Raw genomic sequence first — 27,831 nt, 5'->3', positions numbered from 1 at the left:
GTGTGTGTGTGTGTCGTGGGTTCCGGCGGGAGGACACGTCCCGGGTGGAAACCTGAATCCAACCGGCGGGGATGAGAACTCGCCCCGGAGTGGATTTCGCTGGTCCGTCGCCAGAAGCATCTGGAACGGATAAGGGAAGGAGTCCAGCCGCGGCGGATCCGTGGAGCCTCTTCACCTCCTGGGCGTCTGAGCTCCAAGCTGCTGCTGACTGATTTTTTTTTTTCTTTCCTTTTTTTTTTTTAAATTTTAAATTTTCTTTTTAAACATTTTGAAGTTTTTATTTTTCATTTTTTAGTGTGACTCATTTGAACACATACACAAGCTCATTGGTGGTTTGGACATGCTGGATAAGAGGGGACCCAGGAGCCTCCAGTAGGTGGTCACCACCACCACCACCAGCTACAAGAGGAGGCCCGAACGGCTGCTCCAAGGAGGCCGGGGCCGACGGTCTGACCTCCAGGATGGCGGACCGGATGGAGGCAGACCCCCGCATCCTGCACAGCTTGGAGATGGGCACGGTGATGACCATCTTCTATCAGAAGAAGTCCCAGCGCCCGGAGCGGAGAACCCTCCAGGTCAAGCAGGACACCAGGCAGATCGTGTGGAGCCGGAACCCGGACAAAGTGGAAGGGGAGAGTGAGTGTTAATGTCCGAGGGAACAACAAAACGGTCGGTGTTGTCGCGAGATATTGCTGAGATAATATCATTATACTTTGGCCACTGAGTGATATTATCAGAATACGATGCAATCTTGATACTGTCACTCATGTGTACAATATTATCAAGGTTTACCACGATACTTATTCATCAATGCAATATTATCACACGCAATTATACAATGTGTCATAAGACTTAAGCTCCGATCCCGATTTCGGTGGATTAGCGATACAATGTTATTTGCGATACTTAAGTCTCAATATGTCATCGCAGTATGTGAGCCTCGATAGAAGGGTATCGCGATACATCATCCCTGATGTGATGGTATCGCGATACTCAAAGCCTCATGGTATTGTCAAGGTGCTTCGAGATCACGATGCAATGTAATCATGATACTCGCAGTCTCTATATTTTATCGTGATACCATATCTTCAGGATACGATGTATACTTGATACTGTCGGGCATGTTTCTGATTGTCTCTATATTTTGTCACAATACTGAACCACCAATACGATGTTGTCCATCGGCCTCAGCCCCGATTCGATAGTGTCACAGTGCATCAGCCACAATGTGAGTTTATCGTAATATTGTCTTAAATCACAATATGTTGTCGCAATACTTGAGCCTCGATAGAATGCTGATACTGTCGGACATTTCCGATATTGTCCGATATACTTCAATCTCATATACATGATATATCCTCAAGATACATTATGATATGGAAGTCCTTTTGTGATATAATCGCACTACCTCTGCAGCAATTCAATATTATTGTGATAATACAGTTGCGATTTGATAACACATTGACTTAGCTGCAGTGGTCTCACTTTTTGCCTCAAATTGCGAGCAGTTTCTCTTCCCCAAGGAGAAGAGAGTTGATTTGGTGTGTGTCTGTGTATGTATGTATGTGTGTGTGTGTGTGTGTGTGTGTGTGTGTGTGTGTGTGTGTGTGTGTGTGTGTGTGTGTGTGTGTGTGTGTGTGTGACATACTCTTCAGTATTGTATCCTTGTCATGCTTCCCTTCAAGATGCAGTGATACCATGATTTTTTTTTTCCCTTCACCCAAAAAATAAGAGCACCCCGACCCATCGCCATGCCAGTGTTACGGTTGAAAGGCTATTATTCCCAATAAATAGTTCATCGATCACAGAGCTGATCAGTTTACGCTTCCATCTGGACATCCAGCTTGGTTGGCTTGTTTGTAAACATCAGCCTCGGGGTTTTAGGTCAAACTCATGTGTCGTTAGTGCTGGTGACGATCGGACGTCCCCATATGAGGACAGCATTGCTTGCCTGCAGCTGTGGAGAATTCCTGCTTAACAGTGAAATCAATACCAATCAATCACTTTATTGGCCGAGGTTCAGACAGCTGGACGGACGTAAGAACGTAAGAGCCCGTCCTGTATCAGGGACAATGATAGTTGTCTGGTGATAATCAGCGGTTTGACAATTCTTACCTAAGGTAGTTCTTATTTTTGTTTGCTTTTCCCTAATTTTGTTCCACAGGAAATTCAATGTTTTTTATAAATGATTTATTTTACTATTATTGTTATCATTTTTTTCAAACAATTTTTTTAGAACTTTTATTTTTTTATTGAAAGAAGCTATGAATAAAATGACAAAAAAAAAACAACCAACATTAAAATTGCTTAAAAATGAGCTGAAAATGAGCCTGAAATTTGCAGAGAATTAGCTTGAAATTAGCCAAATATTAACCTGAATTTAGCCGAATGTTAGCTTAAAGTTAGCCAGAAATTAGCCTGTAATTCGCCTAAAATTGGCTGAACATCAGCCTGAAAAATTAGGATTTTTTTTTTGAGAGACCTTAACTATATCCAGACAATCAAACACCAGAAATCTGCAGTTATTAACCGGACTCTTGAAATCGTTCTCAGACCTTTAACACTCAAGATGAAGAGGAGTAGCTCTGAAATCAATTTTCCATTTTTTATTTCACGGATTTGAGGGATCCCCTTTTACAGGTAGTTTTTTTTTCCTGCTGTAGCTGCGATTACCGCTCCCTCCCGTCGCCTCCGTCTCCAGCGACGGATGGCGACCCCCCCCCCCCCCCCCGTGACCCCCCTGTGACCCCCCCGTGACCCCGCCGCTTTCTCCCCCGTCGGGAAAGAGGAGGAGGAGGGTGACGTGAAGCAGTAGGTTGTTGTTGTGCTGAAGAGGAGCAGACAAAGGCGATCGACCCAGTGGAGGATGATCCAACACATCCGTCGATGCAGGTGTTTTTTTTTAAATTCCACTCACCGTCTACTGTCATGGTGTTGGATGTTTTTTTTTTTTCCCTTTTTTTCACCAACTTGTTTCAGATATTTGGGCAATTTATTGTCCAATTATTGGGCTAATTCTTGCCTATATTTTGGAAATTTCTTGTTGATTTTTCAGCTTTTTTTTTGTGATCAATTAGCAATATGTTTTTTCACATTTTCAGCAATTTCCCCGTTTTCAGCAATTTGTTTCAGGACTCTGACAAATTGGGCCCAATTTTTGGCAGTTTATTTCCCATGTTTTGGCAATTTGTTTCAGGATTTTTGACAAATTCTGTTCTATTTTCGTAAATTTGTTTCAGGATTTTAGACAAAATGGGCCAAATTTTAGGCAATTTGTTTCAAGATTTTGAACAAATTCTTGTATTTTTTTTCTGCAATTTTTCTCTATTGTTCAGTCATTTGTTTCCATTTTGGACAAAGTCTTGTATATTTTTTCTGCAATTTGTTGCCTATTTTTCACCAAATTGTTTCAGATCTTTGGGCAATTGGTTTCAGGATTTTGGACAAATTCTTTCCTGTTTTTCAGCAATTTGGTTCCTGTTTTTCAGCAATTTGGTTCCTGTTTTTCAGCAATTTGGTTCCTGTTTTTCAACAGTTAGTTTCAGGATTTTAGACAAAGTCTCACTAATTCAGGGCTATTTATTTTCCTTGTTTTGGCAATTTCTTTCAGGATTGTGGATTAATCTGGCCTATTTTTGTAATATTGTTATTTTCTTTTTTTTTTTCGCAATTAGTCTCCCTTATTTTTCACCAAATTGTTTCCAATCTTTGGGCAATTGGTTTCAGGATTTTGGACAAATTCTTGTCTGCTTCTTGTCTTGTCTGCATTACTTTCAGGATTTGAGTCAAATCGGGCCCAGTTTTGGGCTATTTACTTCCCTTTTTTTGGCAATTGGTTTCAGGATTTTAGGCAAATTCTCACCTATTTTTTGGCAATTTTTTTGGAAATCCAATTTTTGGGTAATTTGTTTTTTCTGATCTTTAAAGTTTTTTTTCCTTAATTTTTTTTCTACTTCCTGCTGATATGTACAACTCTTACTTACAATAATCATAAGGCTGCAGTGGGTGGCGCCCTGGAAGGGAAACTACCATGAGAATTTTTTTGGGGGGTTTGTTTTAGTCACTGACAGAATCCCTTACAACCCTCGCTGGCAGCCGGCCGTCCATCACCTGTGGATCGCGCAAAAAAATAGTCCGTCCGCCGGGACGGACGTCACTTATGCATCCGCGGTCTTGATCGGCGTCGACAGCGGTTTCTCCTCATCTGGGCTCCGACTTGCGCCCCGAGACATTTCACACGTGCACACGTGTTCTCGCTCAACCCCTGCGGGGAACCCACCCCCCTCCCCGTCCCCGCCTCCACCCACCTCCCACACTCCCCGGACGCCGCCAAGGCATTCCTGGAACCGTTTTTATCTCCCGCCGTCCTATGGAGAATCCCGTTCTCCTCCGTTTCGGTGTTTTCCCTCCAGCTGTCCTTCCTTCATTTCCTCCTCTTCCTCCTTCCTCCCCGACACCCCAAACTCACACAGATACATATTCCTCTCCAACCGCTCATCTTTCAACGTCTCGACTCTGTTTTCTTTCACTTTCTCTTTGAATTTCAAGGTTATTCAGGCGACGGTTTGTTCTGGGATAGTATTTATCCAACGGACCACTTCTGCCCTCCAGCCCTTGTCTATCTTGTTTTTGTAACTTGATCTTTTTTTTTTTTTTTTTGGGGGGGGGGTATTTACTTTCAAATCAACCCCCCCCCGCCCCCAACTTTGCTGCACACGCGAGTCAAATAGGTGTTTTTCTTTGTGATGGGCTCTTTGGCAAACACCGGAGGTATTAGAAATCCCGGGGCGCAGGAAGCGCGGGGTTATCAGGGAGTGTCCAACTTCCTGTCTCGGACTGAAGGACTCGCTCGCAAGAAAACAAAAGGGCCCGACGGCGTTCTCGGCAGGAAGCGGGGACACGCGGCGGCTCTCCGGGATTAAATCCGAGGTCGTTCGCGCCCCCCGACTGCGCAGTTAGTTTTAATAGCCCAGTTTATTTTAAATTGCTTTAACTGCGGCGGGAAGGGAAGGCCTGCGCTGGCGTTTTCACAAAGCAAAATCGGCGCCGGCCGTCAGACCCCTCGCTGTCGAGGTCCAGCGGCCCTGAAATACCAGATCGGTATCAATTCACTGGAAGTTTTTGTGCAAAGTTGTTTTTTTTTTTTTCCCTCTGCTAATTTAGCCTCTTTTTTTTTTTTTTTTCCCACATATTTCCAACCCAAACCTAGCTCGCCGCACATTGACCTCATTATGTTCACAATCGTGGCAGAAAGCGCAAAATGTGAACTGCGGCGTTATTATCTTAAATCGTCTGCACGGGGAAATAAAAACTCCAAAACAAGTCAGAGCAGGAAGTAAAAATACGCCGATTGGATGTTGACCCAGAACAGACTTTCAAAGTATAAGTGTGTTCACTCATCCTCGTCGTCTACAAAAACAAAACAAAAAAAAAAAAGAACAAAGCTTGGAATGCGCTGGAAAATAAACCCGTCCGCCGACATCGCCCACGCTCGCCATCTCCAAGGTGACCATGTGATTGACAGCTTTTGAGCCGCATAGAGATTGAATGAATGAATGCATTAATAAATCCTGTTTTTTTTCTTTTTCTTTTCCTAATAACCCCAACGCTCAGCACTGCCCCGTCATGGATAGTAGCGGTACTGCGATCCTTTTGTCCATAGTTTTGCGTACGACGACGACAATCGAATTTCTTCTCCTGTTTTTCTCGGAATTCGTCGTTTATCGTCGGTACCAGGAAAGAGCCAAACCCCGCAGAGTGCTTTTTTTTTTTTAACCCCGGGTGTCTTTTAAATGCGAAAATGTGTTGTTTGTTTTTTTTTTGTTTTGTTTTTTTTCGCGGATTTCGGCGTAGCCTTCGACCATCTGGTCATTCGAGGGGGGCGGCGCTGATGTCACTGTTTTTTTCCAGGATCAGATTGTTTCTCTGTAAAATAAACTGCAATTATCAACGGCTGGTGGTCGGTCGTGGTGAACTTTTCATTCAGCCCGTGCAGATTTATGACCTTCTCCTCCAGCCGCCGCCACCGGGGCAACTGACAGGATTTTACACGGTGGCATGTCCACCTCCGCCCCGCCCTCCTCCGCTTTCCTGTTGCCTTCAAGGCTTCTTGTTTGTGGTGTGTTTACATCCGAGAGGACATGGTGTGTGTGTGTTGTTGTTGTTGTTATCATTATTATTATTATTATCGTTATCAAACTTTTTATTTTGAACATTATAAATATATGAGATAAATAGTTCTATAGTTTTTTGTTTTTTTTTAAGTAAAGAAAGAATAATAAAATAATATGAATATGAATCAATGCTTTGGAAACTAAAAAGAGACTAGCTGAAAATTAGAAAGTAATTGGCTGGAGATGAACCCGAATTTAACAGAGAATTAGCCTGAAATTAGCTGAAAATTAGTCTGAAATCACTTAAAAAATTTGGAAATATACAATGAAAGGCGTCTGATAGTGTTTTATATGATGGTGTTCCAGCCTTCCTCCGCTTTCCTGCTACTTTCAAGACTTTTTCTGCTTGTGATGTGTTTACATCCCATCCTTGATTAGAAGCCATTCTGTGTGTGTGTGTATGTGTGTGTCATCACTAATATTATTATTAGCATAATAAAATCAACCTTTATTTTGGACCTCATATATATAAATTTATATATTCTTTTTAAAAATAAACGAATAAGCAGCAGAAATACCTTGAAAATTCTCTAAAAATGACCAAGAGATAAGCTGGTAAAAGTAGCTAAAAATCAACCTGTAATTGGTGAAAATAAGCCAGAATTTAGCAGAGAATTAGTAAAAAATCAGCCTGTAAGTAGCTGAATATTAGCTTGAAATCACTTAAAAATTGGGAAAAATGTTTTCATAAAGATGTCTAACAGTGTCATACATGGTGACCTGGCCACCTCCTCTTGGCCTCCTCCGCTTTCCTGTTGCCTTCAAGACGTTTTCTGTTTGTGATGTGTTTACATCCTGGTCCTGGATTAGAGGCCGCAGTGTGTTTGTGTGTGTGTGTGTGTGTGTGTGTGTGGAGGGGTTGTTATTGTACATTCCTGCGCGTGTCCTCCCCGCATCTTTAACGCCTTGTTACACAAGGCGTCCTCGTCCAGGAAGCAATAAAAGCTGCTGTTTGGAGAGGAAATTTAAAAAAAAAAAAAAAAAAAAAAAAAAGGCCTGCTGGGATTTATAGTCCTTTAAAATTCACCGTTCATTAAAAGTCTTATAAACGGCATCCAATTGTTGTTTATTGGGGCGTCCATCATGTGATGGCAGCGCCGATAAATGGAAAGGCGTGTCACTTTTATGGATGAATCAAAGGTCAAAAAGCAAAGTGCGGTTTTTATTTATAACACTTTTTAACACAACTTGTGTTTCTAACGCCCCTTTCGTGCAACTGCCCCCCCCCCCCCCCCCCCGTTACCTTCTGGTAGCACCTGCGAGGTCGACGCTAAAGACGCTCTTTGTCGAACGTAACAAAATGTACGCGGATATTAGAAAGTATTTTGTACCGTCTCATACTTAAAAATAGGAGTATCACAACACTGCCATTGCAGTATTGTGATACTTCCCGGTAGATCCTCGCTAATCCGCTAACTTTCGACGAATGTGCAGGCTAAATGTAACAAATCAGGTGACAATTAGCTTAAAATGATGCCGCCTCTCCTTCTTTTTTCTGTTTCTCCTTCTATTCCTCTCCTCCCCAACCTTTCACTCCTTCCTCACTGTTCTTTGTCCATGTCTGCAAACGTTACTATGCAAACCAGGAAGTAAACCCCCCCCCCCCACCATCACCACCACGCCGCTGTAATTATGGCAGCCACACGACCGCTGAAGGTGACGTTATGCTAACATGTGGCAGCCTGTGTTTTAAACATCACAATATGAAAAAGACCACAAGCTAATGTAGCTAACGTGACACATGGAAACTGTGTGTGCGCGTATCTGCGCGAGTGTGTGTGTGTGTGTGTGTGTGTGTGTGTGTGTGTGTGTGTGTGTGTGTGTGTGTGTGTGTGTGTAACCTCGCTAATGTTAGCTTGCAGACAGATTGAGCTTAATGAATGAAAATATCAAACTTTGTATTAGCATTTTGGAGGATTTGATATTGAGATGTATTTTGGGTTTGTGCACATAGTGTGTGTGTGTGTGTGTGTGTGTGTGTATAACCTCGCTAATGTTAGCTTGCAGACAGTTTGAGATAATTGAATGAAAATATCAAACTTTGTATTAGCATTTTGGAGGATTTAATATTGAGATATATTTTGGGTTTGTGCACATAGTGTGTGTGTGTGTGTGTGTTAGCGAGAGTTTGTGTGTTTATGCATTGGTGCCTGTGTGTGTGTTTGTGTGTGTGTGTGTTTATGTGAGATTTTTATTTGTGTGTGTGTGAGTGTGACAGAGAGAGGGTTTGTGTGTGTATGTGCATGTGCATTGGTGCATGTGTGTGTTTATGTGAGATTTTTTATGTGTGGTACTAGGTCTGTGCTCATTGTGTATATAACGAAGCATCTCCAAGTTTGCTGTGTGTGTGTGTGTGTGTTAGAGAGTTTTTGTGTTTATGCATTAGTGCATGTGTGCGTGTGTGTGTGTTTATGTGAGATTTTTATGTGTGTGTGTGTGAGAGAGAGAGAGACCGTGTCTGTATGAGTATGTCTGTATCGGTATATGTGTGTGATCTGTGTGGGCGTTACTAGATCCTTGCTTAATGTGTACATGCAGAAGCATCTCCAAGTGCTGTGTGTGTGTGTGTGCATGCGTGTGTGCATGTGTGTTTTTCTGTGTTACTAGGTCTTAACACGTGCTTTGCCAAACATCTTCAATTGCAGTGTTTGTGCGTGCGTCTATTTGTGTGTGTGTGTGTGTGTTTTCAGTGCGTGCATTGCAGAGCATTTTCAAGTGCAGCGCGTGTGTGTATGACTATGTGTGTTGTGTACATAGCGAAGCATCTCCAAGTGTGTGTGTGTGTGAGGGAGAGACTGACTGTATGTGTCTATATCAGTGTGTGTGTGTGTGTGTATGTGTGTGTTACTATGTTCTATTCAGTTGGGAACATAGCGAAGCATCTCCAAGTGTCTGTGTGTGTGTGTGTGTGTGTGTTTATGTGCGCGTGTTACTCTGTCCTGTTCTGTTGTGCATATAGTGAAGCATCTCCAAGTGTGTGTGTGTGAGTGTGTGTGTGTGTGTGTGTGTGTGTGTGTGTGTGTGTGTGTGTGTGTGTGTGTGTGTGTGTGTGTGCGTGTGTATTCACATTTGCGTGTGGTACTATGTCCTATTCTGTTGTGTAGATAGCGGAGCGTCTCTAAGTGTGTGTGTGTGTGTGTGTGTGTCAGTATATTTGTGTGTGTGTTACTATGTACTATTTCGTTGAGTAGATAGCGAAGCATCTTCAAGTGTGTGCGTGCGTGCGTGCGTGCGTGCGTGCGTGCGTGCGTGCGTGCGTGCGTGCGTGCGTGTGTGTGTGAGAGAGAGAGAGAGAGAGAGAGAGAGAGACTGGCTGTGTGTGTTACTATGTCCTATTCAGTTGTGTACATAGCGAAGCATCTCCAAGTGTGTGTGTGTGTGTGTTGTGCAGGACATCTGCTATGTCAATAAGTGTGTGTCTGGCTCGGAGGGTGTGTCCACGGCTCTGAGTGTCAGAGTCCACCGTTTACCTCACACTGCCGTTAACCCTTCATGTGCAGGCCGGGCCTCCTCGCCACCTCAGGTTTTCAAGTTCCCCTCTACGTATACACACACACACACACACACACACACACACACACACACGGCGTCACTGGGATTTTTTTTGTACAAAAAGATTCTTTGTGAAAAATATGAAGCGGTTTTCGAGACATTTCGTCGCGTAAAACCCAAACCCCTACTTAGCTTCTGAAGCTGAGGCTAGAAAAATAAGAGAGAGGGTATTTTTAGAAAGCTATGTTCTGACCGTTCTTACCGGCTCGGGGCGCAAAATGTCAGTCTTAACAGGGCTGGAAGAAAAATGAAAAAATAAAACGGATTTTATCAGGGATCCCCGATTAGAAACCTGTTTTTACTCCAAGAAAATGCTCAGGGAGGCTTTTATTTTGAAAAGTTAGCGCCTCAGTAATTGTTTCACGGTACACCATGGCTTCATGCTTTTAAGTATGATATATTTTGTGTGTGTGTGTGTGTGTGTGTGTGTGTGTGTGTGTGTCGGTTCCAGGTTCCCCGTCTCTCTCCCACTGAAAACTGTCTGTGTGTGAATGGGAGGGTGAATGTTGGGATACCTCTATATGTTGACCTGTGATTGACAGAAGATTGATGGGTGATTGACAGGTGATTGATACAGATTGACAGATTGATATTTTGTATCCGGATACTCAATTACACAGTAATATGTCAGAGCTTATCTATTAAAACATGTAGCGGCTTTAACACACAAGCTAGAAACAAGAGGTGTGATTTATCCCAGGGAAGTTTGTTCAGTGGTGTTAAAACACACACACACACACACACACACACACAGACACACCATGGAGATGCTTCACTATTAACTCAACTGAATAGGACAAGTAACACACACACACACCCTGATACAGACACATACACACACACACACACACACACACACACACACACACACAGACACACTATGGAGATGCTTCACTATTAACTCAACTGAATAGGACAAGTAACACACACACACACCCTGATACAGACACATACACACACACACACACAAACAGACTTTGTCTGTCTCTCTTACACACACACATAGGGAGATGCTTCACTATGAACACAATTGAATAGGACAAGTAACACACACATGCTGATACAGAGATACACACACACACATAGTTAGTCTCTCTCGCTCTCTCTTACACACAGACACATGCTTTAAGATGGTTCACTATGTACACAACTCAATAGGACATAATAACACACACACACACATATGCCGATATAGACACACACACACACACATACACTTAAACTGTCTGCCTCTCTCTCTCTCAAATACACACACACACACACACACTTTACCTGTCTCTCTCTCACACACACACACACAGACGGAGATGCTTCACTATGAACACATTGAATAGGACAAGTAACACACACATGCTGATACACAGATACACACACACACACATAGTTAGTCTCTCTCCCTCTGTCTCACACACACACACACACACACACCTTGAGATGCTTCACTATGTACACAACTGAATAGGACATAGTAACACACACACACCAATACGCTGATACAGACACACACACTCAGTCTCTCTCTTTCACACACACAGACACACTTGAAGATGCTCGCACACAACCGAATAGAACATAATAACACACACCTACACTAATACAGACACACACACGCACACAGTCAGCCTCTCTCACTCCCTCTCTCTCTCTGACACACACACACACACACGGAAGGAGTCAAAGTGAACCCTGCACAGAGGGTTTACTGTGTGTCCACGCCGGGGCATCCCACTTCCGACGGCTTGAAATATTCTCCCGTTCCCTCTCCGTCGGCGGGAGCCGAGCAGCGAGTCGCAGTGTGATTTATGGATGTGCATATTTGCGTTCATGCAACTCAACCCTTCCTCCTCCTCCTGCAGTCGACCTGCGAGAGATCCGGGAGTTGCGGTTGGGAAAAAGCTCCCGGGACTTCGAGCGCTACCCGGAGGAGGCTCGGAAGGTCGACGCCGCCCTCTGCTTCATCGTGCTCTACGGCTTGGAGTTCCGCCTCAGGACTCTCAGCGTCGCTGGTGAGCGCACACACGTGTGTGTGTGTGTGTGTGTGTGTTTTAGGAACTCCACCCACCCAAGAACTCACTCTTGCTTCCCTCCCGCAGCCTTCAGCGAGGAGGAGGTGAACATGTGGATCAGCGGCCTCACCTGGTTGGTGACGGACAGCCAGAGGGCGCCGGCGCCGCTGCAGACAGACAGGTGTGTGTGTGTGTGTGTGTGTGTGTGTGTGTGTGTGTCGCTTGAGGTCCGTCCCCTACAAAATAAAAGATCCACAGATTCTCAACCCCCTCTAACCCATCTTAAAATCAACTTGTTCTTAATATTGTTCAACTTTTTTTTTTTTAATGTTTTTTTTAAATAATCTTTGGCCATTTTCTATTTCGTTTATTTATTTTGTTTCCATATTGCAGAATAATTGCTTATTTGTGCAAAATGAAAGAGCTGTCATGAGACGTTTACCTGGATGAAGGCGGGGAAAACTGATTTTAAAAATTAAAAAAAATATATTTTCTTGGGTCATTATTTATTTTACTTTTAATTTTTTTCAGTTTCCATTCTCAAGAATATTTCCACATTTTGCACAAAAACATTGCAAAGCAAAAGAGCTATTTAGGGATCATCACAAGATATTTACAAAGAAGAAGGCGGAAAAAATCAATTGTAATTTGTTTTAAAAAAAAAAACAGATATTTTCTTCTGTCATTTTGTATTTTATTTTTATTTTATTTTTTCCAGTCACCATTTTCTGAGTAATCGAATATTTTAAATAAAATAATTGCAAAGTAAAGGGGCTGTCACAAGAAAAAAAAAAACCGAGATGTTTCCCATTGTTTTATTTTTATTTTATTTCTTCAGCAGTCAGGACAAAAAATATCACGAGAGGATAACCTGGAGGGAACAATTGTGATTCAAGAATAAAAAAAAAAAAATGCTGGGTGGAGGGAGTTGAGACCGCCTGCCGGAGGAGAGCGAACAAATATTTGTTTTTGGGATAAAAATATTTATCCCGACACGAATATGCGGAGGCAGCCTGTTGGCTTTGGTGGCGCGGGAAAGAACAGAGCCCGGCTGTCAGGGTATGGTTGTGTGTGTGTGTGTGCGTGCGTGTGTGCGTGCGTGTGTGTGTGTGTGTGTGTGTGTGTGTGTGTGTGTGTGTGTGTGTGTGTGTGTGTGTGTGTGTGTGTGTGTGTGTGTGTGTGTCGAGACAGTCAGAACCACCATCACTGTTCACGTGGAAATTTTGCATTTCGACACCCATGTTTTTTTACAGATGCCATTTTTAAAGAAAAACCCTGGTTGTCACAGAAACTGGTCAAGGATGCCATTTTAATTTTAATTTTTTTAATTTTTTATGAAACATGTTATTCAGTTTTGATGACAGCGGGTGGACGTTTGTTACAAATGAGGTAGAAGACAGAGGAGTAGCCAGTGTTAAATGCTACCCTGTGATTGACAGCTGAACCGTCCAAGTTTAACCCCGCCCCCTCTCCTCTCTGATTGGCCAAATGTCCAATTTAGTGAAAAAAATGGACAACTTTGTCTATGACATATTCATAGTAATGGATGCAAGCAATATGTCATTTCCTCTTTTACAGAGAACATAATAATAAAAGTAATTATTAAAAATAGAAATAATAGTAGAAATCATGTAATAGTTAAAAAAAAAAGGTTGGTGCTCTGTATATCTATGCATCTAATGCTTTGATACCGCAAGTCACTTCCTGGAGGTTTAATTGTCAATTTTTTTTTTTTTTATTAATTTTTTTTTTTTAACAGCTTTTATTTTATTTTTCCTTTCTCTGATAAATCCAGCAACAGCTGATTCATCAGATTCTGTGATTATTTTAAACATTTAAAAAAGTTCTTCATTGACTGCCAGATTTGTACCGGCTCATTAGCACGTCCCGCTGGCCGATCAGAGCAAAACCTCCCCGGGTTAGTTCAGGTGCTTTTGAGTTTTGGAGGGAAAAAAAAAAGAGCATTTGACACTTTTTTTGGGGGGATTTGTGTTTAAATTGTGGTTTGAGTTGCAGCGCCCCCTAGTGGCCGCGGTCGTAACCCTCCGCCGGTTTCCAGTTAATGTTTGCGGTTTGTCGCGTGAGAGCAATCACCATCATCGTCATCGTTAATGACGCTATTATTTTTCTCACAACCCCGATTTCCCTCCGATTCCCTCCAGATGGCTGAGGAAGCAGTTCGAGGTCATGGACAGGAGCCACGAGGGCAGGTGAGTGACAGCTGGCGCCCCCTCCTGGACGGTTTTGCAACCCCAACCCCCCCGACGGCGTTGATGGACACGGCAGGTGGTGCGTGAAGGCGAAACCAGATGTCATCTAAGAGCTTACCCGACCCCCGACCTCTGACCCGCACACACACCCGCGCACGTGCTTGCACGAACGCGTCCGGGTGCTTCTGTTTGGGGTGGAAGGCGCTCCCGGACAAACAGCCTGCCGCCGCCTGATAAGGAGGGGGAAGTAATGCGTCAGGACCGGGAGGAGTCCACTTCCTGCCTCCTGTGGAAATAGTAACAGTAGCAGGGTGGAGGTAGTGTGTGTGTGTGTGTGTGTGTGTGTGTGTGTGTCCAGGTTTGTAAATAAATCCACAAATTGTGGGTGGGTAAAAAAAAAAAAAAGTCTATGTGACTAATTCTGTGACTGGGAGTGAGCCAGTGAATATTTTTATTAAAAAAGATTAATGAATGAATAATGATAATAACGACTAAAAGAAAGGAATAAATCTGTGAGCTGCTCAAAAACCCTCCTAGCGCCCTCTACTGGTGAGAGGAGGAACTGCATCATCTGTTGGTTTTTATGGGGACGAATCCTTGCCAAAGTTTTGTTTAGATTATTTTCATGTCACGTTCGGTACATCTTCAGTCCCCGTCAGTTGTTTTGTATTGAATTCCATTATTGTCAAATATATGTATATATTTTTTTGGTTTGTTTTTGTTTTTCCTGACTGCTTTTAACATTTTCAGTGATTTCAAATTAATGTTCACATTTTTCCTTTTTAAGTGGTCAAATTCATGTTCTACCTGTTTATAATCTTTATTTCAAAGAATTGCTTTCATCTTGTTTCTTTCTGTATTCTCAGATTTTTTTTTCTTTTTTTTTTTTTCCAGGGTATTTTAGTCTAATTTTTGTTCATTAATTTCAAAATTTTCAATCCAGTCATTATTTCTGTATAATATTTTTTAGAGTACTATTGTTCTGCTGTACTTTTAAAATGTCCTCACTTTTTATCACGTTACTGCCAGTTTTTTTTTTTTTTGTTTTTTTTTTTTGCTGCAGTCCTGTTTTCCAGATTTTGTTCAGACTATCACTACATCTTTATCGCCATAGTAACCCCCCCATCCCTCCGCAGTATCACGGTGAAGGACGTGAAGACTCTGCTGCCTCAGATCAACTTCCGAGTCCCCAACATGCGCTTCCTGAAAGACAAGCTTCAGGTCAGAGCGAGGTCATGTAGCGACACCGATCAATGATCGATCAGGATCTTTGATTGACAGATTATTGATCAGTCATTGTTCGCGTGCTGACACTGATTCTGGCCTGTGAGAGACTGGGGTTGGCGCTAAAAGTCATGTGACTTCACAGTGTTTGTTTCCCTTTCTGTTACCGGCTGTGTGTGTGTGTGTGTGTGTGTGTGTGTGTGTGTGTGTGCGCACGTAGGAGGTGGAGGCCAGGAGCGACCTGTCCTACCCCAACTTCTCTCAGCTCTACAGGACGCTAATGTTTGATGCTCAGCGGGCCGTGAGTGGCTCACACACACACACACACACAGTTTTTATCAACACCTAGTGGATAAATGAAATTGAACTCTAAAGGATATTATTGTTTAATTAACTTATGTTTACATCATATATATATACATATAGTTCTAACAATTTAGATGAAATTAAATCTTAAACATCAACTTTAATATTTTCTCCTTATTTCTAGATCTTTTTTGGTATGGTTTTTATTCATCTATTTTGTGGCATTTTTGTGATTGAAAGTTTTTAACAAATGAATTAAAAAAATAGAATCTGTTGGACAAAAATATTGTACATTTTTAAATGAATATCACATATCATACATACACATATATATATGTATTTGTGTATATATATATATTTATGTAAACACACACACACACCCAGACTGTAATATAAAATCTTATTGTCAAAAATGGTGTGATAAAATGCCTGCACCAAAAATATTGTACATTTTAAAATGAATATCACATATCACACATACACATATACATATATATACACACACACACACACAATGTAATATAAAAATCTTAATATAAAAAAAGTTGTAATAAAATGTCTGCAGCACCGTATTTGCTTCTCAGAAGAAAACAATTATGCTATTCAACTGAAAATGATTTAGTTTGAGTTATTATTCATTGTTTGAGCCAATCGCCGTAATGACGATGATATCCTTGAACTGATCCAGCTGTTTTATAAGCATTTTAACCAAATCCAATGTGTTTATTTACAATTTCAGTTAAGAGAGCTTCACTTCCTCTTTGACCTTTGCACTTTTGACCTTCACCGTTCTCACCCTGACCTCCACCGCCCCCCCCCCCTTGTCTGTCACCCTCACTTCCCTCACCCCCCCACCCCAACCTCTTTAAAAAAACAAAACAAAAAAAAAACCCCTGTCGTTCTCAGATTATTGAGCAGCTGGAGCTCTCCTTCCCCCTGCGGTGAGTCTCTCCCGCCCCCCAACCCACCTTCACCCACGCCTCATTTCAAAAGCGACGCTACGTCCCCGAAAACTTCAACCAGCTTCAACTTCAATCCTTTTCGTTGAAATCGAGAAATCGGGGGAAAGATTCTGAGGGCCCGCCTGCTTTTTGCCGCTATTTTAAGTTCCCTCCTGATAATATAAAAATATATCATAATATTTCAGTTGTTTTTTTGTAATATTTTAACACCTTTCTGTCATTTTAGATAATTTGGATTATTTCTAAAATGCATTTCATGTTTTGATTTTTTTTTCATATATATATTTAAAATAGTTTCTGTTCTGTCATTTTAGATAATTTGGATTATTTCTAAAATGCATTTCATGTTTTGATTTTTTTTTTTATATATATTTTTTAAAATAGTTTCTGTTCTGTCATTTTAGATAATTTGGATTATTTCTAAAATGCATTTCATGTTTTGATTTTTCATTTTTTTTATATATTTTTTTTAAATAGTTTCTGTTCTGTCATTTTAGATAATTTGGATTATTTCTAAAATGCATTTCATGTTTTGATTTTTCATTTTTTTTTATATATATTTTTTAAATAGTTTCTGTTCTGTCATTTTAGATAATTTGGATTATTTCTAAAATGCATTTCATGTTTTGATTTTTCATTTTTTTTGTTTTTTTAATTTTCTAAAATAATTTCTGTTCTGTTTGAGCTCATTTTGATTGACAGGTGTTTACTTACGTTCCCGTTTCTGTCGTTCCCTTTTTACTTTTTTTTTAATCAGCTGTGTTAATAACTAATAATAATTCGCCTCACCAGGAACGTGGACAGGCCGGAGCTCTGTCAGGTCTCCCTATACGACTTCCAGAAGTTCCTGCAGATGGACCAGAAGGTAGGAAGGAGAATTAAAAAACATGTAGCGGTTTCTGCAGAGACCCTTTCCGATCTTGTCCGGGTCCAAGTTTTGCTGGTTGGTTGTAAAAATCAGTTTGGAGGCGCTCCTGGGACCTCAATCCAGCAACTCCCCGCTCCAGATCTCGTTTCTTGTGTCCTTCCCCTTTCGCAGGAGCCGTGGGCGTCCGACTTGAGCCGCGTGCGGGACTTCCTGTCCGGGTACCTGAGGGGCGCAGCTCAGGCGGACCCCGCGCTCCAGCTGGACGAGGTGAACACGCCGCCCTCGCACGAGGAGCCCCAGACCCCCCCCCTCGCTTCCCGTGTCACATTTCCCCATCTTGTCTTCCTCGCCCAGTTCCTGACCTTCCTCTTCTCCAGAGAGAACTCGGTTTGCGACCCGAGAGTCTCGCCCGTCGCCCCCGAGGACATGAAGCGGCCGCTGTCGCAGTACTGGATCTCCTCGTCGCACAACACGTACATCTCGCCGCTCCTCGTTTCCCCGGTTTTCTCCCCTGCCGTCGAAGTAGCTTCTCCGAAGGCACCGTCACGCATCGGCTTTTTGTCTCGCTGATTTTGTAGCTACCTGACAGGGGACCAGTTCTCCAGCGAGTCGTCCCTGGAGGCCTACGCCCGCTGCCTGAGGATGGGCTGCCGCTGCATCGAACGTAAGCGCTAGCGTTTTTCGTCGACGAGTTTCCCGGCGGGGAAAGCTAACGGGGTTACCGTTGTGTACCGCAGTGGACTGCTGGGACGGACCCGACGACCTGCCCATCATCTACCACGGACACACCCTCACCTCCAAGATCAAGTTCCTGGACGTGCTGCACACCATCAAGGAGCACGCCTTCGTCACGTCGGAGTAAGAGGACCGGCGGCTTTTTAAGCGACCCCGATCTCACGGATCGGCGACATCCCACAGGGCGCCTTCACCGGTCCTAAGGCTGCGTTGCGTTCAGGTACCCCGTCGTCCTGTCCATCGAGGACCACTGCAGCGTGGTGCAGCAGAGGAACATGGCCACCCACTTCAAGAAGGTGTTCGGGGACCTGCTGCTCACCAAGCCTGTGGACGCTAACGCCGAGGAGCTGCCATCGCCCCACCAGCTCCGCAGGAAGATCCTCATCAAGGTGGGTAAGCGGATGTTTCCCCGCTAGCTTGATTATTCCGGCATTGGATAATGACTTCGGATACTGTCGATCGATACATTTATCAGCGATGGAAAGATCAAATATGCTAACGCTAGCCTTTAGCATTCGTTATAGGGCAGGCCAGTGCAAAGCCCTAGAAATGACTACCGTAATTAAGACTACCGATGCGGCTAATATATGGACTTTTTTTTGGGGGGGGGGGGGGGCTAACGAGCTTCACGCCGCTAAAACATTTATCCTCGTCCCATCGGACCGATGAAATGACCGGGAAATTCTGAGTCCGTTCAGCTCCGACACCGAAGAAGACGACTTTGACGGTTTTAGCGCGCAGGAGGAAGCCCGAGATAGCGACCGGCTAGCCGGTGCGGCTTATATTGAGGTGCGCTCAATAGTCCGGAAATTACGGTATTAGCTTCGGCTAGATCGGGGCAAAAGTAAACAGTTCAGTGGCGTTGCCGTGACGATGGAACCGCCGATGTGTCGCAGCACAAGAAACTGGTGGAGGGAACGCTGTACGAGGAGGTGACGTCGGCCAGCTACTCGGAGAACGACATCAGCAACTCGCTGAAGAACGGCATCCTGTTCCTGGAGGACCCCATCGACCACGTGAGTGTGTGTGTGTGCGTGCGCGCGTGTGTGTGTGTGTGTGTGCACAGTCTCGGACCCCGTGTGACCGCAGTGTGTCCGTCTCGACCCGCAGACGTGGACGCCGCATTACTTCGTCCTGACCAGCAATAAGATCTACTACTCGGAGGAGACGTCCCGCTACCAGACGGCTGACGAAGAGGAGGATGACGAGGGGAAGGAGGTGACCTGGGCGGGTTCGAACCAATTAGGCCGGAGAAAAAAAAAAACATCAGCGTCAATTCCAGCCAGATGTCAAGATGGGACGCTCGATCGGTCGATATTGATCAGTCGAAGCACTTCGTTAAAATCGGTTGCCTGACGCTCAGACCTTCCTCCTGTTGAGTAGCCACCAAAGAAGTGTAGTAAACCAGTTGACGGGGTTCTCTCGGTTCTGGTGCCAGGAGTGCAACAACAACGAGCAGCACTGCGCCGAGCGCTGGTTCCACGGGAAGCTAGGCGGAGGTCGAGACGGGCGGCAAGTGGCGGAGAAGCTCTTGCAGGAGTACTGCGAGGGCGGCGCCAAAGACGGTACCTTCCTGGTCCGGGAGAGCGAGACCTTCGTGGGAGACTACACCCTGTCTTTCTGGTCCGTTCCCGGGAGGTGGCCAAATTTTTTTCCCGGGGTCGTAAAGAAGCGCAAAAACGACGTCCTCCTTCGCCCCCTCAGGCGCTCCGGACGGGTGCAGCACTGCCGCATCCACTCCCGCCAGGAGTCGGGCTCCACTCGCTTCTACTTGACCGACAACCTGGTCTTCGACAGCCTCTACCGCCTCATCTGCCACTACCGGGACACGCCGCTGCGCTGCAACGAGTTCGAGATGCGCCTCGGTAGCCCGGTGCCGCAGCCCAACGCCCACGAGAGCCGCGAGTGAGCGCCGCGATTCAAGCTTTCCGGGAAACCCGCGGGAAGAGGGCGAGGTTAATCTGCTGTTTTACCTACCCTCGCCGTCTAGGTGGTACCACTCCAGCCTGTCCCGAGTCCAGGCGGAGCACATGCTGATGCGGGTGCCCAGGGACGGCGCCTTCCTTGTTCGGAAACGCAGCGAGCACAACTCCTACGCCATCTCCTTCAGGTATGTAGAGGTGCGCGCCGCCGCCGTCGACACCCGACCTCCAGGGTGACACCTCCGTCTTTGCTTCAGGGCGGAGGGCAAGATCAAGCACTGTCGCATCCAGCAGGAGGGGCGGCTCTTCATGCTGGGAAGCTCGGCGGAGTTCGAGAGCCTGGTGGACCTGGTCAGCTACTACGAGAAGCACCCGCTGTACCGCAAGATGCGGCTTCGCTACCCCATCAACGAGGACACGCTGGACCGCATGGGCACCACGGTCAGTCCCGGCGCCCCCTAGTGGCCAAAGTCGGAAGCGCGCGGGTGATTTTCACCAAACATCCGCGGCCGGTTTGGGGTTCGCACCTGCGGACGGGTACCGTCGATGACCTTTTGGGGTCACGTGAGCCAAAGAACCAGGAACCAAGGAGCGGCTAATATGAGTTAGCTCCTCGCGGTTCTGGGCTTAGCCTTTAGCACCTGCTTCCCCCATCTTCCACCCCCCTCCCCAGGAGCTGGATTACGGGGCTCTGTACGAGGTCCGCACCCCGCACTTCTACGTGGAGGCCAATAAGATGCCGACGGCTCGGGTGGGTGGCACCGCCAGCGGTTTCTCATTTTAAGTATCGCTTGTTTCTGAGGCCAACCTGCTGCCTTTCAGTGCACGGTGAAGGCCCTGTACGACTACCGGGCCCAGAGGGAGGACGAACTGTGCTTTCCCAAGCAGGCGCTCATCGCCAACGTGGACAAGCAGGAGGGCGGCTGGTGAGTCGGGGCGGGCGGAGCCGACGTCCAGGCAGGAACAGTCGATTCAGAGCGCCATCGTTCACGCCGGACTCAACCCTTGCGTTGACTTGCGGGTCAAAAGTGACCCACTACCATGTTTAGCTGTAGAAAAAACACCTTAACCTATTTTTTTCCAACTTGGAATTTTATGACTTTTCCTAAAGAGACCCCGAAATTAGAAAAAGTGACACATCTTTTTTATTTATGTTTCCATGTGGGCTGTGCACCACTAGGGTACAAAGATTGTCTTACGGGTCATTTTTGACCCGTAAGACAAGGGGAGATAACACAATTTTAAGATCGCACAAGGGTTAAGCTGATTCTTCTCTGTTCGTACTCCATGTTTTTCCACTTGGGTTCCCTTGCATGTTCTTCCCATGTTCTCCTCCCTGGGTTCCCTGTGTTCTCCCCATCACCGTCTGGGTTTCTGTGTTTTCTCCACGTTCTCCTGCCTGGGTCCTTTCCCGCTTCTCCGTCTATCTTCCCACAATCCAGAGACAGTCAGCGGGTTCGTTGAAAACAAAATGTCTGTCGGCCAACCGTCTCATTATTTGGCCCCGGGTGATTGACAGGTCCAGGTTAAGCCCCGCCCCTCTCACCCCAACAGTAGCTCTGATTGGCTCCATGAGCGTTAGAAACCGCGAATTGCAGAAATTCAACAAAAAACTTTGAACGTTCCACCGATAGCGGGACTTTTTTGCCGTATCAGGTGGCGAGGAGACTACGGCGGGAAGAAGCAGCTGTGGTTCCCCGCCAACTACGTGGAGGAAGTTCCCAGCTCCCCGACCAGGGAGCTCGACGAGGCCGTAAGTTCCCGCCGTCACCGACCGCCGTCTCGCCGTCTCCCCGGGACGTCTCCTTGATTCCGGCCTATCAGTCCGCAGAGAACAGCCCGCTGGGAACGTTCCTGAAGGGCTTCATCGACGTCCCCACCTGCCACGTCGGTGAGTCCGGACAGCCTCGGCGACGCCCCTCCCGCAGCGAGCGGAACGTTGACGCCGTTTTTCATGGCTCCCCTCAGTGGTGCACAAGGACGGGAAGAACTCGCGTCCCTTCGTCTTCACCATCCACTCCCAGCACGTCTCCTCGCAGCCCGTCCAGACGCTGGACGTGGCGGCCGACAGCGCCGAGGACCTGGCCGGCTGGGTGGCCAGGATACGGGAGGCCACGCAGAACGCCGACGCTCGGGTCGGTGGCCCGGTCGGGCCCTCTTTAGCGCCGCCCTCTTTTGACGAGCGGCGACGTCATCTCTCCTGTGTCGTCGCGGCAACAGATGCAGGAGGAGAAGCAGATGGAGCGGAGGAAGAAGATCGCGGTGGAGCTGTCGGAGCTGGTGGTGTACTGCCGCCCCGTCCCCTTCAACGAGGACAGTAAGGCTCGCGCTTTTTTCCCCCGACCTTCCTTTTTTTTTTTTCTTTTTCGTTGCGCTCTTCCTCGCCTCCCCGTCCTCGTCCTCAGAGATCGGGACGGAGCGGGTCTGCTACCGGGACATGTCCTCCTTCCCGGAGACCAAGGCGGAGAAGTTCGCCACGCGAGCACGGGGAAAGCGCTTCCTGCAGTACAACCGGCGGCAGCTGTCCCGGGTTTACCCCCGCGGCCAGCGGCTGGACTCCTCCAACTACGACCCGCTGCCCATGTGGCTCTGCGGCTCCCAGCTGGTGGCCCTCAACTTCCAGACGCCAGGTCAGTGGCCCCGAGGAGGGGATGGGTGGAATTTTTTTTTTTTTTTTTTTTTTTAAATCAACTTTTTGTAGATTTCTCTCTTTTAATTTCCTTGTAGTTTATTTTTTTTTAAGTGTAAAGTAATTCTTATAGCAGTGGTCCCTATTTTTATTTTATTTATCTATTTTTTTTTTCTAATTACCTATTTTTTGCAGATTTTTTTTTTTGTTTGTGGCCTTCTTAAAAATCTAAAAACTGTTTTTTTTATGTTTTTTTAAATTTCTCCATTTTTTTATTACTTTTCTAATTTTTGCAGATTTTTCTAAATATTCCCTTATAAACTTTCATATCATATTAGCATTTATTTATTCATCCATTTTTATCTATGTATTTCTGTAGCGTAATTGATATCTTGCTGAAATACTTATGATTTTGTGTGACTTGTGTGAAGTTCCCTTATTTTTATAAATGTTCTCATCTTTTCATATTTTTCTAAATATTCTTTTCTAATTTGTCATATTTAATCAGCATTTATTTATTAATTTTATCCTTTTTTATCTCTATGTATTTATCTAGGTTTCAGCCATTTAATCATGACTTTTTTTTTCACGATGTTTAAAAAAACAGGAAGGGAATCAGATTTAAAAAAAAAAAAGTCCATAATTGTAATTTCACTTAAAAATAAAAAAAAAGGGGGGGACGTTGTCACGCGTGGCTCCTGCCTTCCGCCTTCATTCATCCATCCGTCCTGCTTTCCCAGACAAACCCATGCAGCTGAACCAGGCCTTGTTCCTGCTGGGCGGCGGCAGCGGCTACGTCCCCCAGCCCGACATCATGAGGGACGACGCCTTCGACCCCTTCGACAAAGACACTCTGCGCGTGGAGCCCATCACCGTCCAGTTACAGGTTCTGGGAGCGCGACATCTTCCCAAGAACGGCCGGAGCATCGTGTGCCCCTTCGTGGAGGTGGAGATCTGCGGGGCCGACTACGACTGCTGCAAGTGCAAGACGGACGTCGTCGGTAAGAGAGAGACGCCGTTCGTCCGTCACCTTGGCGACTCCCGCCGGCAGGATCTGATATCGTGCGTGTGAATCGCTTCCCCTCCCGCAGCCGATAACGGCCTGAATCCGGTCTGGGTTCAGAAACAGTTCGTGTTCGACATCCACAACCCCACCTTCGCCTTCGTGCGCTTCACCGTCTACGAGGAGGACATGTTCAGCGACCCCAATTTCCTGGCTCAGGCCACCTACCCGGTCAGGCTGCTGCGCACTGGTGAGCGAGCACCGGCTAGCTTGGCTAGCGAGCATGAACGCCGTGCACCGCTGGCGAGCTCGGCTGGCGAGCACGCCTAGCTAGCTTGGCTAGCGGGCATGAGCGCGGAGCACAGCTGGCGAGCTCGGCTGGCGAGCACGCCTAGCTAGCGAGTACTAGCGAGTATGAACGCCATGCACAGCTGGCTAGCTAGGCTGGCGAGCACGTGTGGCTATGTTCACAATGTTTAAATAAACATAAATCAAGGGAAGAAATTAAAAAAATGAAGCCCATAATTACTATCTTCTGGGTTTTTTGTGTGTGAAAATGTCCTTCATTTTTTATACATTTTCCAGTTTTTGCAAATTTTTCTGAATAATCCTTTATGATTTATTATATTTTATTAGTATTTATTTATTTATCAGTTATTATCCATGTAATTATCGTGCCAGCTAGCGAGGGCACGGCTAGCTTGTTTCATGCACCCTAGGCCGGTAGTCTTTTTCACGACCACATCGCTTGGCAACCGTTGTGTCTGGTCCCCCTCCAGGCTACAGGAGCGTCCCCTTGAAGAACAGCTACAGTGAGGAGATGGAGCTGGCTTCGCTTCTGGTCCACATCGAAATCGTCAACGCCAAGGTACCAAATGCCGAACACCCGCTCGAGCCACAGTTTAGAGGGCAAAAAAACATGGAGGACCAACCGTGGAGGTTCTCAGTCATCCAGGTCACGTAGAATTCTTCGAAATTTGTCCGCGCAAGTGGACTTGATTTTCTTCACTTGAAGATGTTTCACCCCTCGTCCAAGAGGCTTCTTCAGTTGAAGGTGAAATTCAAGTCCAGTTGGAGGACGAACGTCTCACTGTCGTTAGCGCTATCCGCTCTTTCCTCCATCGCTGCAGTCCACGTCGGGTTCGTCGGCCCTCCTCCCTCCGTCTCGCTAATTGCCGTCTTCCTCGTCTTTGGTTTCATTTCCCGAGTCCCGTCTCTTCGGTTTCATTGCCGGCCCGAAAACTCCGGAAACAAATTGACGGCAACAACTAGCCCCGCCCACTTTTGGCGGTACTACTAGCCTGGCCTTGTAGTATGTCGTGTAAGAAAAAAAACGAAAGTATCCTCAAACATCTTCCAAATCACTATCCTGACTTTTTTTTTTTTTTTCGGAAAGGAGGAAGACGACGAGAACTTGTACACGTCCATCCAGCGGCTGCGCGACCGGACAAGCGAACTCTCCACTCAGGTGTCGCTGCTGGAGCGCTCGGGCTCGGCCGACCTCGGCTACCAGCAGAGCCTGGAAGAGCTGCGCGCCGCCCAGGATCAGCTGAGCGAGCTGGTGGAGGCTCGCAACCGCAGGTACCGATCCAGAAGCGGCGGCCTGAACAACTGTCACCAAAATTATCATTTTTTTAAGAAAAAATACGGTCTCCTTTCTAGGCTGGTGGAGAAAAAGCGACGAGAGAAGCTCAGGCAGCAGGTGGCGACAAAGCGCAGCTAATCCTCCCGTCTACCAGGAGTTGTCGGCGGTGGAGAACTCCCGACTCCGGCCTGACGATCGAGGTCACCGGGGGAAACGCAACAGACAGCAGCGACTTGCAATCTTACAACTGGAAAAAGTAACATTTGCGACAAAATGGGACGTTTTACTGCACAAGAGCAGGGGACTGAACTGGAGCAGCTCGCGGACGAACAGAAGCACACGACGCTAAGCTGTAAAAACAATCACCGTCTTGTGGCTGAAATTCGTTAAGGGCAAACTGGAGCTTCATCTGACTGACATATCAACGGAGACAGACCGGGTTAGCGAGCTGTGAGCTAAGCTATCAGGCTCTGGGAGTGAAAGCGCCTTGAAGGTATAGCCATGCATTACCTGGAGTTGTTTAGCAGGGTTAGCGCACTTCTACGAGCGTCAGAACCCACCAGGTCGTAGCATAGGCCCCTTGCTCTGTTCGCCGTAGCTGCTACTTCTTCGGGAAGCTAATTCAGCACACACACACACACACACACACACACACACACACAAGGCCGTGAAGCTAGAGGTGTTAGCGTACTCTAAAGTAGTGCCCCCCCCTCTTTAGTCCGCGAACTTCATCCCTGGCACTACTTTTCAGTTAGCTAGGTGGTCGGGATTTTAGCTAATCTCGAATATCCATTTCTATTGACTATGATTCCCTGGAAATCTAATGAGCGTCTTTGCTAATTTGCGCTTGATGCTAAAACTCTGCTCTTACTGTTTTGTTTTGTTTTTCCCAGCCTTTATAATAAGAAAACAGGGGGGGGAGGGGGGGGAAACTCAGGTCATTTAAAAGAATACAATGGATGGAAGATAAAATACGCATGGATGAAACGTAGCAAAAAAAGGAAATATCATGACCGTGCCTTCGAACGCCTGGAAAACCGGAGGCTTTTAGAGCGATTTAAGGACCGAAGCTGTCGCTCCTGATAAGAGACAGATTCTTTTTTTTTTTTTACTGCCTGCAAGAGCACAAACTGGGAAAAATGAATCCTCGCCAGATCCACAGGAGAAAATTTTCCCTCAAAAGGGCTCTAGAGATATATATCTGAATAAATACTACCTTGGGACGAGGCGCGGGGCATGGCGCCCCCTGGAGGCCAGGCGGGGTCGGAGCGTGTTCAACACGGTTTGGACGCTAGCGCTAACAAACAAGGGCTATCAGAACTCAGAGCAGCGCAACAGTTCGGGCTTCCTGTTGCGTCGTAGAATAGCCGGTAGAATAACCGCTTGGAGTCTTAACTAGTTTGATGGCTCAGAGAAGATGCGGGAAGGATACAGGAGGCAGGAGCAAGAAGCTGATTGGTTGTCACTAGCATTTTTTTTTTTTTTTCATGAGTGTTTGCCTTGGCGCAACAAAAGCCCCTTTTTTTGGACTCATTTCAGATTTTTAACTTTAACATCGTGTTTTTTTTTATCCCGTTTTCGTTCTCATACATGTTGTGGTTTCGCCCAAAGAGCAAAAAAAAAAAAACGAAAGGGCAAACGCTACCTTTTTTTTTTTTAAAATATGAGCAACAAAAGCCTCTTTCTTGGCATCCTTTCACATTCTCAACCTTCCGTTTTCATTTTTCTCTTACATGTCGCACTTTCGTCCAAACGGCAAAAAAAACCCAAGGGGCGACTTCGGGCACTTCGGTTCCACTTTTATATTTGAACATCAATGAAATGAAAGAAACAAACAAAAACAACTACTTACATAATTAGAAAAATACTCATCTTCTAGGGTGCTGGGTGACCGTTCGTCATCGATCAGGCGGTTAGAGGGGCGGTAAAATACTGAGCTCTCCCGCCGCCATCATTGGGTCTAATCGACCGACGCAAGTTAGCTGCTAGCCAGCTAACCGGTCCCACCCGTTGCACGGCTCTGTAGCTAACTCTCCACCTTAACCCCGCCCGCTGTATATAACCTCTATTTATCCGACAGGTTTAGTCACAGGACGCAGGAGGACGACCTTCAAATTGAAGACGCTGTAACTTTCACGTAGAAACGGATTACGTGTAACCTGGAGTTCCCTTTAAATGTCCGCCCCCCCCCTCGCCGCCGCAGCGGCGCCGGGACTCCTATGCAAAAGGCCGACCTCTCAGCCTGTAGCCATCGTGTATTAAGACACATTTGACTAAACTTGTGTTTACTCTGCGTATCTATGGTAACGGTAGAGTATCATTATTATTATTGTTGTTATTATTATTATTACCCGCAACATTACAGACCATGTGAAAGTTCCCATTTAATAAAGCTCTTTCATGTTACTCCTTTCCGTTCTTTTTTAGTTATTTCTAACCGCCCTTAACAACTGGACCGACGCATGAGCGAAGGCGGGAAACGTCAAATCATTGGCCAGCCCTTTTCTTGCAGCCTCTCCGTGAAGCTCCGCTCGCGTGAACTTCGGACAGTCCAGAGGTCGAAGGGCTCGTTCAGTCGTTAGAGTTCAGTCGCGTATTTAAGACATCTGTGCTCGACTGTTGACTGACAGCACGGCATCTTAAATGTACGGGACGG

The 27,831-nt window shown here is 45.8% G+C and overlaps 1 protein-coding gene across 2 annotated transcripts; it reads left to right on the top strand.

Moving 5' to 3' along the window:
- Positions 1-5: 5 nt before the first annotated feature.
- Positions 6-27,581, top strand: LOC147237127 (1-phosphatidylinositol 4,5-bisphosphate phosphodiesterase gamma-1-like). Of its 2 annotated transcripts, XM_086144391.1 has the most exons (31): positions 6-636; positions 11,582-11,731; positions 11,819-11,912; positions 13,894-13,941; positions 15,078-15,162; positions 15,386-15,466; positions 16,378-16,412; positions 17,226-17,298; positions 17,473-17,568; positions 17,656-17,774; positions 17,880-17,965; positions 18,039-18,159; positions 18,257-18,425; positions 18,933-19,052; positions 19,147-19,254; positions 19,475-19,659; positions 19,741-19,941; positions 20,027-20,146; positions 20,216-20,399; positions 20,632-20,709; positions 20,781-20,884; positions 21,615-21,711; positions 21,783-21,849; positions 21,927-22,093; positions 22,179-22,275; positions 22,364-22,588; positions 23,328-23,588; positions 23,679-23,840; positions 24,370-24,458; positions 24,987-25,171; positions 25,253-27,581. In XM_086144391.1, exons 1-31 carry the CDS (start codon positions 462-464, stop codon positions 25,311-25,313), a joined length of 3,843 nt encoding a protein of 1,280 aa, XP_086000517.1. In that variant the 5' UTR covers positions 6-461; the 3' UTR covers positions 25,314-27,581. The 2 variants fall into 2 exon arrangements, with proteins under 2 accessions (XP_086000517.1, XP_086000525.1); XM_086144399.1 differs by lacking the exons at positions 6-636; positions 11,582-11,731; positions 11,819-11,912; positions 13,894-13,941 and adding an exon at positions 13,984-14,258.
- The last annotated feature ends 250 nt before the right edge of the window (positions 27,582-27,831 follow it).

This window comes from Fistularia commersonii, chromosome 1, assembly GCF_037954325.1.
Source record: "Fistularia commersonii isolate RoL2024-O1a breed Wild chromosome 1, RoL_Fcom_v1.0, whole genome shotgun sequence".
NCBI lineage: Eukaryota > Metazoa > Chordata > Actinopteri > Syngnathiformes > Fistulariidae > Fistularia > Fistularia commersonii.
Note: the sequence above shows the minus strand (reverse complement) of the source record. Positions and strands in the feature narration are given on the sequence as shown.

Coding starts and splice junctions, on each gene's coding strand:
- LOC147237127 (XM_086144391.1), top strand. CDS start 462: ATGGCGGACCGGATGGAGGCAGACCCCCGCATCCTGCACAGCTTGGAG. Junction 16,413..17,225: donor GAGCTCTCCTTCCCCCTGCG/GTGAGTCTCTCC, acceptor TCGCCTCACCAG/GAACGTGGACAGGCCGGAGC. Junction 24,459..24,986: donor TCGAAATCGTCAACGCCAAG/GTACCAAATGCC, acceptor TTTTTCGGAAAG/GAGGAAGACGACGAGAACTT.